Source organism: Lissotriton vulgaris, chromosome 7, assembly GCF_964263255.1.
Source record: "Lissotriton vulgaris chromosome 7, aLisVul1.2, whole genome shotgun sequence".
In the NCBI taxonomy this organism is placed as follows: domain Eukaryota; kingdom Metazoa; phylum Chordata; class Amphibia; order Caudata; family Salamandridae; genus Lissotriton; species Lissotriton vulgaris.
In genome coordinates, this window is record NC_141695.1 from 1703712387 (window position 1) to 1703724697 (window position 12311).

The 12311-nt window shown below is 42.9% G+C and overlaps 1 protein-coding gene across 2 annotated transcripts in view; it reads left to right on the plus strand.

Annotated features, from left to right (window-relative positions):
• The window catches only part of CABLES2 (Cdk5 and Abl enzyme substrate 2), a 143990-nt gene that overhangs the window by 59055 nt on the left and 72624 nt on the right, over positions 1-12311 (plus strand). Inside the window, exon 2 of one of the 2 annotated variants that reach the window (XM_086932848.1) lies at positions 8835-8906. The exons of the other annotated variant lie outside the window; for it this stretch is intronic. Coding sequence (XP_086788974.1) covers positions 8835-8906 — 72 coding nt within the window. The remainder of the gene's footprint in view (positions 1-8834; positions 8907-12311) is intronic. 2 annotated transcript variants of the gene reach the window in all.

The following is a 12311-nucleotide window of genomic DNA, read 5'->3' on the forward strand; positions in this document are numbered from 1 at the left end:
CTTTAAAGCCCAGCACCGCTTTACCCTGCACATGTCGTTTTAACGACTTGCGTTGTAAAGGGAATGCGTGATTCAGACGCATTCGTTTTTCTGCCTGCTTTATAAAGGCAGCGCACTGTTTGGCAGTCGTGGTATATGCGGTTTCCCCCTTGAAGTGCGTTGTTGCTAAAAGTCTGCTTGTCTATATATTTTCTGCTCTGCACTTTGGTGTGGAGCGCTCCTGACCGACCAACGTGGAAAAGGCTAGCACCTGGGGTGAAGGAAGCAACATAGAGCAAGGGTATGCAGGTTATTTACACAGGGGTGGATAGTTGGGTCAGGAAAGCAGCGCGATTGATGGAGAGCTGGGAAACACAGGCACTCTCATGGAGTGCTTGCACAAAGAGGATAAAATGTCGTTTCCTGAAAGTGAACAGTGGAAGGACACAAGTAAATCTGTAAAAGTGTCTGGGAAATGCTCCAGGGGGAGGGACAGACACAAGGCAAGCCATCGAGTATGAAGTAGAGAATTTGGAGTTACCTTAAAACCAACCAACGGTAAGCAGTGGGATAGCGGCAGTCTCCATGTTATTCACGTGGTAAGTCTACACCATGTCCTCTGTGATTAGACAGCTGTCATCTGATCAGCTCGACTTAAAAGAAAGCAGTGTCGACCACCGGCACAAATTAAGCACTTCTGTGCCGCATCAGAGTCCTATCCCTTTTAGTGGCTTTTCCGGAGAAACAGCAGCATGTGCCAGAGTCTGATTGGTAACGCGGGCACTTGGGCAATGGCCATGGGGCCGGTACCCGAATTCCTGCTGTGGGCTGATTTTTGGCAGCCTGGAGGGCCGATTTGGGTGGTTTCTGCGTTGTCCGATGCCGCCAGCAGCCCAGTGGGTGCCTGAGTGGCCATTCTGGAAGCAGATGGGTGTCCATTACCTCCCTTTTATCAATGGGCAGAGGTGTCGCACTCTTTCTCTCGCTGGGCCGACCCGTTAATGTATGCATATTGAGCGGGGCCGCAGACGGCCTGAGCAGAAGTGGCCTCACTTCTTTTTGGGTGTGTTTCACCACTGTGAACTACTCCGTGCATTTTTTCAACCCCCCCCCCCCCCCCCGCCCTTTTTTTTAAGTAAGTAAAATTTCGCCAATGCAGTGTGTTGTGGGAAAGTACTATGCAAATGTGGGCCACTTTTTATTTTTTTTTTGCCTGCCCGGGCCGTTTTTTAATCCCAATCCAACCCTGGCATGTGCTGTCGGACATGGGTGGAGTCGAGGCGTCTTAAAACCTTCTGCCTAAAGACGGAATGCAACAGTGCCTTTAAAGGCCATGACATAAAAACACCATAACATTTTTCACATTCTTAAGCAAAGTGGAGTAATGCTGGAATTTCCCCCTCGAAAAAACATTGTGAATGGTTTATGTCAGCTTTACAAGAACGTCTCAGAAGAGGCGGGTGAGCTTTGCTTTACTCTGTACATTTCTCTCTGTAAAATGGAGAGTAAGTGTGATCATAAATACCAGCAGCCCAGAGCTCTGTACTGGGTGCACTCTTGGTAGCACCATGTACCCCACTAATGCCAAATAACCAACACCTTGGAGAAAGCAAAGAGCACTATGGTGCATTCATTGTGATACATACAGTGAATTATATAATCACTGTGCAAATGAAACTTTTCTTGTAGCAAAATGCAATTGCTGCCAGTGGTCTTGATACTTTGGAGTACGTGTAAAAGGTGATTACAATTAAACTGGTACCCGACTGGCACATGGTTTGTTTACTTAAACATTATAATGAAAGTGATATTTATAACCAAAACTAATAGATCAGTCTGGCGTGATGTAATTTCTCCTTCAGCCATTTATTATTCGAATTAACGAACCACAGGAATAAAGCCAATATATTATCCAGAGTACCAATCACTAGCTCGCGTGCACCCTTCCTGAGCTCTGTCTCCAGTCTTGAGAAAGTGGTTTCTGCAACCGTGAAGTAGGTTTTACTGTGTTTGTCTTTGGATATTAAAAGAAAATTAAGAAGGGAAATCTAAAAGAAAAGTTGCATGCAGTTATCGAGTCTTTAATTATTTTTTTCCTTCTATGAAAAATATATTTCTTTTATTGATTACTTAAAATCACTCCAAAACACTTACAATAAACACATAGACCAAGCTTGCCCTTAGCCAAAATGATATACTTTCTACAAATTACATTCTAAAATGTAACTATGTCGTTGACTGCCTTCTTACATTACATACTAACTTGTGACGAAAATCTAGTAGTTTTACATTGAACATTTGAAGGAAAAATTATTTCAAGAGCGAACAGCATCCGTAATGTGTCTTGTACCATGTGTTAAAAGAAAAAAGGGGCTTGCAAATAAAACTTTCTTTGCTCTAACTACTACGCACACAGAGAATAGGTGAAAAGATTTTTTTTGTATCGCACAACTTGCAACGTTCAGTTTTATTTCTAAACTTTAATAAGGGAAGCCGGCAAAACCTTATCCTACTTGTAGGGAATGGATGAATAGCCTTTATTGCCAGATTCATTAAAATCATTGCAATATGCGTCAGTGCAATGCTATTTGTAGGGAGAATGTAATCAGAAATGTTTTCCTCTAGCAAACACACCTACATCGCTCCCCTCGAGACCTCAAGCGTTTTTAGATTTGTAAAACAGCCGATACACTCGAGGGATGTCCTGATGCTGAAGAGCAGAGTATTTCCAGCTAGGGAGCGAGATTAGACTGGGTTTTTCAAAGCTATGCTTGAATAGCTTCTTAAAGAGAGGGTAGCTAAAAACTTGACACGAGGATGGAGGCTGTTCTCCAATCTTTGCGGCCAAGTGCAAGGACAAAGATCTACCCTTTCAGATTTGAGGATTGACCGATTTAAGACTGGCCGAACAAGGAGCACACGTGGGATGGTAAAAGTTTTTTATTTTGATGAAGCGGATCGTTGTTATGAAGTGCCAAATGGGCAAAATGCAGAGTCTTGGAAAAGGTCTCTCAAAAGCATGGGGAGCCAACGCAAGTTTCTTAGATGCGTAACGCTAAGGGAGCGAGGCGACAGTTAAGTACAAGATGCAAACACAACAAGATGATGCACAGGGTTCTGAAACTTTTCAACCACTCACCCCCAGTCCCATGAGGAACAGGGTCAAGACTGATTTGCTTATGGCTGGGTCTGAACTAGGGTGGCGAAGTGAGCCAAAGAACGATGATGGATTCATTCCAGATCTGTGACCGGGGCTGAGTGTGTGAAAACTTTCAACGCTCCGTCCATCATCTCCTTGTGTATGCTAAGTTTGAGATGGTCAGCAGATTTTTGAATAATTTGTAGCCTGTACAACTGGTAGGATGGTATGACTACTTAAAGGGAGTTCCCATTGTCAAGCCAAAATGTACCAACTGCCTGGATCAATGTTTTCCAAATGCTGATGGAAAGCCAAGTCTCGAAAGACCTTCCATAGCACCATCAGGATGGCAAAGCAAGTGGCTAAGAAGTTATTAACCTCATCACTGCGGCGCGAATTCCGCCGCAGTGCTGAAGATTCCAATCATGGGCGTGGTCATGACGGCTCCCGGCCGTCATCAGCACACGCCCACCGCGATTCATGACGGCCGGGAGCCGTCATGAGCATCGAAGAGGTTAACCTGAGGGGTCCTTGAGAGATCTAGCTCCAAGAGAATGCCTAGCGATGGAGGCGAGCATCAACGTGGGAGAGGGGGGGGGGCAAGCAGCAGCGTGGGAAGGGCAGGCAGCAACGCGAGAGGGGATGCAATGCAAGCAACAACACAAAGGGGGTGGATGTAAGCAACAATGTGAGAGGGGGCAAGCAAAAATGCTTCGCTAAACCAGGCGTATGGGAGAGCCAGATTTCCTGCAAACGTATACACTTTAATGGAGTGCTGCAACAAAATGAAAAAGTAGCTCCAAAAGAGCAGGCAGTGGAAGAACCCAGAGTAAAGAAGCAGTACTTGGGGCCCTGTGCCTGGGAATGGACAAACACACGGAGCAGCAGTGAAGCAGAAACACGCTGACCAGAAACCAAGGAAATTAGTGACAATGAAGCCAACTAAGGGTAAAAGCAACAGGCGGGCACTAAACCTCCTGATTTTAAACAAAATAAATATCTTGCAAGCTACAGAAGATACGGTGACACACAAAAACCATCACAAGCAGCCGTCCTCATACTAGTAATGAAAACACACACCCAGTGTCCATAACAATTCTCCTATCCGTACCAGTTTTATCTTGCCTGTTGCACAGCAGTTTTCAGTTTTGTTGGAAATTTGACCTTTCTGCATGGTCACCCCCAGAATTTGGCCTTCTGTTGCTGAACCTGTTTTTTTGTTGGCTCTGGGAATCTATGCACTTTATCCTGCTAACCAGATGTAAAGTGCTTGTGCGCTCCTTTCAAATATGTTAAAATGAGTATACACCTAATTGACATGGTTAGTTTCCTTGTAAGTCCCTAGTACGCAAGTATTATCTGTACCCATGGCCGGTAAGTTGAAAGCTGCCAGTGGGTTGCAGTACTCAGTGTGCCACCCACTAAAGCATCGCAGTAAAAACCTGTCCCCAGGTCTGCTCCTACAGCCTGGGTATGCATTTTTAAACTGCCATTTTGTACTTTTGGGGAAAAATACATTTTGCCAGTGCTAAACCTTTCTTTTTATTGCCAATAAGTCACCCCTGGTGTAGGCCGTAAATGCCCTTAGGACAGAGAACATGGTATTTAAAAAGTAGGACATGTATATTTAATGTTTTACATGTCGTGGCAGTAAAAAAAAAACATTGTTTTTCATTGTTGCAAGGCTGGCTGTCTGTAGGCTAACATTAATTTCCTTTATTACATTCAATAAGTGCTACTTTCAGTTTGAAAGTTGCTAGAAAAATGGTTCAAGGACTACTTTTAATTGTAATTCAAAATCCAACTTAACGGTCAAGTCAGGTTTTATATCCCTATTTTAGAAAGGACTCTTTGAAAGTTGTCATTTTCCTGCCATAAAACTATTGACTTTTGTGCCCATGTCCAGCTGTCACTTGACCTCTGATGGCTCCCCGTGGTGAGATGTAGATTTCTCCCAGACAATGGCTAAAGGCTCTGAGTGAGGGGTGTGGGGTGGGACATCTCCCTTGAAAGGATGCCCTTGGGTTGCTGTAGCCAGCCCCTTCCTGAGCTTCCAAGGATGACTATATTGTCACTGCCAAATGAAGCTAACACCTAGGTCTGCCTTTCTTCCTCTAGTCATTCTGGCAACAAACCCAGTGGGTGTAGAGGAACTGGTTAGGCATGGCCCAAGGCTTGCCCTCCACCCATAGGCTGGCACTGTGCATAAAAATGTGCACACAGACTTCCCAGAACACTCCTGAACATGGATCAGAAGAATTACTGCCTTGCTGTCTGAAACCTAAAGGCCGGACCTGCTTGCCTTGAATCAAGAGTTCTAGATTTGACTCAAAGGGTCATTTGGTGAACTCCTGTGGAACTACAGGGACATAACTAGCTTCCAGAGGCCTTTCCCTGCAAAATGGACCTGCTATGGACCCTGCTGCTGGCCTCTATTTGAGTGAGTCTATCTACCAGGTGGTGTCCCGAGGTCCTGGACTCTTTGCTGGTGTTACTGTTTGCCTCCAGTCCTGAAAGAAGTGGGACGTTTCTAAGTCCGAATGTAGAGGGCTTTAAATTGATTTTCGCCAAGTAGCAACCCACCAAAGTCAAGGGCTATCTGGGCACAGATGTCGGTCCTCACCTACTCCTGAGCTTTCCCGACTTCATTGACAATTGTACTGCGAGCCCACGGCAACCCGCAGTTGACTAGACTCGCTTCTGACCCAGCTTGCAGGTTGCCCTGCTGATTTGTCGACTACCACTTTTTCTCTATACAAGTGTCTACGTCGATAGGTAAACTGTCCACTGAGACACACCTGGTCTCTATATCCGACCTGTGACCCTTCACAGTCAGATTTTACTTTTGACTTTGTCCCAGTGTAGCGTGACCAGATACCAGCGGATGGAGTTCTGTGCTTTGTAGCACTATTTTTAATTTAAAATTCATATCTCCAGTTGTACTTATTGGATGTTTGTTTTGGTGTCATTTATTTATAAAAATGTTCTTTTAGTTTCTAAATTTGTTTGGGATTTTTCTAGTGTTGAGTTTTCATTTTATTACTGTTTGAGTGCTGCATAGTTATTTTACACATTGCCTTTAAGTTAATCCTGCTTTGTGCCAAGGTAGCAGAGGTTTGAGCACGGGTTTATTTAGTGGTTCATTCTAAAACGGATCGTCATTATTTGAAGTGAGTTCTTGCATCCCTCAACTAATCTTCCAATTTCAAAAGTGTATAGGAGTGCACATAAATTCATAAGAAGCTAGCATGTGTGCTTCATAAATCATCATTACACCTGGTATACACACGACAGAACAAGCTTTGTCCAATCTGTTCTGAGTTTACTTCTGCCCACTCACTCTGGTACTAACCGCCTCTCCGCGCAGGTGCATTAATGCACACTACTCTCCTTTGTGTCCTGTCTACTCCCTCTTCTCCTCACAGTCCATCTTTGAACACTTGCACTTTATTCTTATGTGCCCATGGTATTGTCAGTTGCTGTTTTTGATCCTGTCGTTCCCTTCCTGGTACCTGCTCATTCCCCCACCTCCTTTCAACCCCAAATCTTAACTTCCTCCCATGTCATATCTATGAGGAGCCCTGGCCTCACACTGTGACTGGTTGCCCACTGTGACCTCCCCCTCTGCGGCGAAGCCCACCAGCCGTCTCCAGTTCAGTTTTACTATTTGTCCCTCCAGCAACCCCGAGAATGCCCCCAGTTCTCATACTCTTCTGTTATGATCCTGCTGCTCACGTGCTTTATACAGGAATGACATCCCCTGCACTTACTAAACACCTTGTGTAGCAGTTTTTGACCTCAATAGTACCCGTTCTAGGTGGCATTGCTTGGGTCTTTCCAGAAGCTCCAGTACCGGGACACAACCCATTCAGTATAACTTTTGCCAGGAATGAATGGTCTACCAAGACAACTTGAGATCAGGACTGTGGTAAGCAGCGGCACCCATCCGGTTGAGTTGTCCCCAAGGCTGTATCATGCACCGGACCTCCATTTTTTTCATTTATCCAAATATTTCCCAAAATATTTCATTGACTTTATTTATGTCCTAAGTAAATGTGCAGGCCATTTACATCAACTGTGCCTCAAGGTCCTATACAGCTGGCACCTGCTTAGGCCTCAGCAATTTTATCAAGCCTCAGGCATTATGCTGTCATTTATGTTGAGGCGTGCAGTAAAAATTGAGGCTAGATGAACTGTTGCTTCCAAAATATGGTTGGAATTTCTACCAAAAACGCAACCTACTATGTACAAAAACTTTTTCCTCCGAAGATACCAACCTTATGCTTTCAGAAGGTATTTATAACGACTCCAAAGATGTGAAGGAACCTTCCTCCAAGAGCACCGTAAATAACTTTGGGATAAGACCTCCAAAACGGACGTGTGAAATGGAAAGATCGGTATTAAATCTGAAATGTATTCAGGGGTGGATGCTGCATGAGAAATTGGGAACTAAGGCCCATATGTATCAACACATTTCCCCATAGACACAGAATGGGCAAAACCCTTTGATACATCTGGTCCTAACTGTTGCCAATGGTGTTTAGACAACAAACAGTGCTTCGCCTCCACAATCGGTAACACATCACAGAGACCACGTGTGTGTATATGTACGTACAGAGGTGGCTTGCACACAGCTCTTATTCATTGTACAGAGGAGAGCTTTTGTATTATGAGACTTGGTTACAACTGGTTTACAATGCGGGTATCTGAAAAGGTTAATTAAACCTGCTATTCTTCAATCCTTTTAATCCTCATCATTTTAAGGTGGTGTATCTGAGGTTTGAAGGCAATTTTCGAGAAAGACTAATTAGAACATTTTTGTACACTCGGAATGCTGGAAAATGTTTTCTGCCCAAGCTTAGAATTCTGCGGCTATGCGGCATTGATTAATTGTGCTCATTTACACGCCCTCTGTGTTGTCTGGTCTCAATGTCAAGTCCTGCGCTTTCTTATTAACCAGTTGGTTTGATGTTCCAGCATGAACTCCTTTTAAAAAGGCATCGTTTTGCCTGCTGCATGCCATCTTTAAATAGCCTTCCAAGCCTGGGAGTTTCAGCTGGCTGCCAAGGCACTAGGAACAGTTTTAAAAGGAAACAAATTTGCTGGTTTGCTTAAGGGGTAACTTTAGATAGGGATCAAGATTGTAGAGCCAAGTGTTCTTGTTTTGGTCAAAATGAAACTCGAATGGATTTCATTTGTGACTTCTAAAATCTCAGCTTGTTGCACAAAAGCAGCTGCATAATCCAAAATGTTGAAATTCGATCAATTTTGCTTATCCCTTTTCTGTTGTGAATCACAATTTTTATTCTTGCCAGTTTTGTTATGCTAAATATGTGTGTTCTGCGAAATAAAAGAAGTAAAACTTTTCTTCTAGTCCCGGATACAATTTTGTGAAATATAGGGATGTCTCTTTTGATATAGATGTTTTCCTGTGATCTTTTGAATTGAACCTGCTGCTAAATCACCATGGTTGGGTATTCATTGGGGGATTGTATGGAAATGTGAAATCTAGTTTCACCCACATTTATCCCAAAAACTAAATCTATAGAACCAATAGAACTAGTGTTCTTGGTATGTACTCTACTGTTAACCCAGGAGAACATTTTGTAGGTTGTGCAGCTGTTTTTAAATCGGTAGTTCCACACGTTAAGTCTCGTGTGTTGATGTTGTTTGTTTCTAGCCCTTAGGCTTTGATTAACGTTGTCCACTTTTACAGAAGGCGGCTTGCATCCCAGCGCTGTTCTCTAGAATTTCTAGACAACGTAGTGGAAAGCGCCGGAATCCGGAGGTACTTTTCATCGCAGCCTTCACTTGCCTTCACTTCTTGCATGATTCCTTCTGCCTGCAATCTCTGCCCAGGCTGTCCTCTCCCTGCGATCCTCCTTCCAGCCTCGATGCTTATTGAGTTTCAGTCTAGGTTCTGCATGTCTTGGGGTGATGCTGGTACTCTGGTCACTTTATATTCAATATACACTTTCCTGAGCAGATCGTGGCGAGTCTGGGCATTGGATCTGTTTGGCCATAGCAGACTCTGGCCCGCGGCCATTTATGTGCCAAGTCTCCTTGGGAGACTTCAATAGTCACTGGTCTATACATTCTCTTTTGTTTCTTCCTATGCCATAATAAAGACCTTTTTCTTTTTTCCACATTGCTGAAGTTGTGTGCTTGTTTGCTAACTTTATATACGTTAATCATTTTATCTGTTTTTGTGTAATTTTCAATGAAAGTGTCCACTATCTGTTGTTACTCCTCCCATGCCATTAAAACCGACCATTGTGAATGTAGTTTTATTTTGTTTATGGGTGGAAATGAACGCATTTGGGGTTAAGCCTTTCATCCGCTTGTCCTCAATGAAGCAATGTGCCTACCTATAGTAGGTGAACATCTGAGGTGTGGTGATGGTTAAGGATATCTGAGCGCAGGCTTCAAGGCGAAGGCCCGGTTTCAGGAGCCACAGTTGTACCATGATTGGGTATTGACTCACAGAGCCTAACAAATAGGATTTACTGGCAAGAATTTAGCATCTGTCCTCTGGGTCTTAGCAAGAGGCGAGGCTCACTAGGCTTAGAGCAGCTTTCCAAACCCAGGTATTCAAGACCAAGCTGGAGACAAAACTCTACAGTTCTCTGTCGGGCAAATGGCAATCTCATAGTGCTGCATTAAGGGCCGTCTGTCGTCCCTTCTGTTCATCAGCTGTCTGACGTCAGTACATTAAGAAGGGTATTTTAAAATGTAAAAATAGGACTACATTTCTAATGATCTATAAGGAAGTCTGCTCAAAGGGCCCCATGTTCGCTTTCCTGTTTGACAACAGGGTGACCCAGTTCCTGTTCTAGGATTATACTTAGAGATAGAATCTAGTCTTAAATAATTTTCCTACACACTCCCGAAAGGGTGAAATAGTTGTCCTCCTTTGCTAATTTTTCTCCTCTGGCGTGAGGTGAGCCAGAAACCAGAACAGCTTCTTGTAAACCACCCAGCGGAGCTCATACAGACTATTTTTAATTCAACTATGGATAAAGCACTGTAGGTAATGGAAATCTAATCAATCAAATGATTTTTCATACAGAACGATGTGTATACCTCAAATTTGGTTCTGTTAACATTTTTATTGTCAGAAGTTAGCAATAACAATAATCTTTGGGAAACATGTAACTGAGGCAAGATCATTTTGAGGTTGACTCCTACAGAGGTAAAAAATATGTATGAACAAAATACAAATGGGGGAATACTGCAAATAAAATGTTGAAGCGCCATAACCCCAAACAATACTCTATTCATGTATGTCCGTGAAAGTTTTCACACCAAACGGGGGAAATAGAAGCATAGAGAAGAGATGAGTTAGTCAGGTGTGCAACGGCACATACTAGAAAATATTGGCAAATTCTACAGGTAAAACGAGTGTGGGTATAATTCACAAATGCCAGGAATTCACAAAAAGATTTGTGGCAGCTGTAAATGGATTTACTGCTGCATGCCGATTTATCTGCCACTAGTGTGAAGAACTCGGTAATGGGAACCTCCATGCAGTGGGTTGATAGTAGCGTTACAGGTTTTGTGTTGCATTGTAGGTTAGTGAAAGGCCATAAACATGCACATTTGTGGCCGTTCAAAAACTGAAATCTTACACTTTTCTAATGTGGAAATGGTCAAACGTGACTGTTGTTGGACCTGGATTAACTCTCCTCCCAGGAGGAGATATTGGGGAATGTCTTTATCCACGTCATTTTACTCTATGTACAATTCTGCACAAGGGGATAGTCCGCTTTAAGAAAGTCATGAAACTTCTACTAGAACCCCGCGCTTGACATGACTTTCCAAGTGAACTGTTACACTTGTTTGGTGAATGGCAAATAAGTGTAAAACCCCATTCAGGTAGAGTTGTATGATGCAGCCCATAGTTCTAGAAATTTCTACATGAATTGGTCACATTGACTTTAGGTGCAGCTGCTGCCAGCAATGTGATGCATGCACAGTAAAGTTGCAATCGAAGTCTGGCCTATACCGTTATCTCCAAGTGCCCATCACCCAAAAGATAGATCTAATTTAATAACAATAGCGAATGTGTTATTTGCATAAATCTCACTTAGACTCAGCTGACCATCGTACACTTGAATGTTGTAAATTGTACATTCTTGATCTGTAGGTTGGCATGAGTGGTATCGAGTGTCACGTCTGGGTAGGCAACCTCTGAGGGTGACAAGTCATCTTGAAATACATATTACATGCAGATCAGCCAATATTATACCCCAAGAAGTCTATTAATATCTGCTGTCAACATTTCTATATATTGTGCTTCTACTTGGGCTCTGCCCACAAGCCCACATTTGATTGGTTCCTCAGTGATTGATTTTCTACATCTGTCACCAAATTCCTTAATTATACCAAAAGTTGAATGCACTGTTCACACTGAACCAGCTTGACTTTGTCTGCTTTGAATATGCTGTCTAATTAAGATCCAGCTATGTGGACAGATCCAAGCACTGTGATGTTGACGGAGCACTTTCTAATCCCTTTATTAATAATGGTGGAAGAACTCTAGTTTTAATAAATGGTCATAAAATAAGCTCTTTAGCTCTTACAGCAGCTCCCCAAATGTCCTATTGGTACCTCTTTACCTGAATGCAAACCAACAACTTGTACCTTCACATACACATTCTCTTCATTGCCACCACTGTAGCTCCCAGCACGTTAATAGCATTTTGAAATCTGTGAAGTAAGAACACTTAAACTAGTCTAATACAGACAACATTATTGTAATGGCTTTACCCATCTCAGGGAATCTTAATTAGTTATGGAATGCATTCTGGCCAAGCAACCGCAGTAAACTAGCCACCAGAGAACAGTAATTTGACTTTAAGAATTTTCAAATAAAAGATGCCATTAATTCCCCAGGACTAATCCTCGCCTTCTTTGCACCATTAAGCATCACCTGCTTGTAATCATGTTCCTAAATAATGTTGACAACAAATTGCTGCCCAGTATCTGACACATCTGTCCAAAGCATTGTGGAAAGCATTGTACAAATTTAATGCACAGACTGTTAGCTAAGTTAATCCATGTACCATTTATTTTCTTGGTCGAGCTCAAGGTGTTTTCGTAAGGACAAACTCGTTGCTGACACCTACATTTACTTAAACCTTTACATGTAAAAAACAGTAGCATGCCACCTTTGACCCTGAACCACACTGCC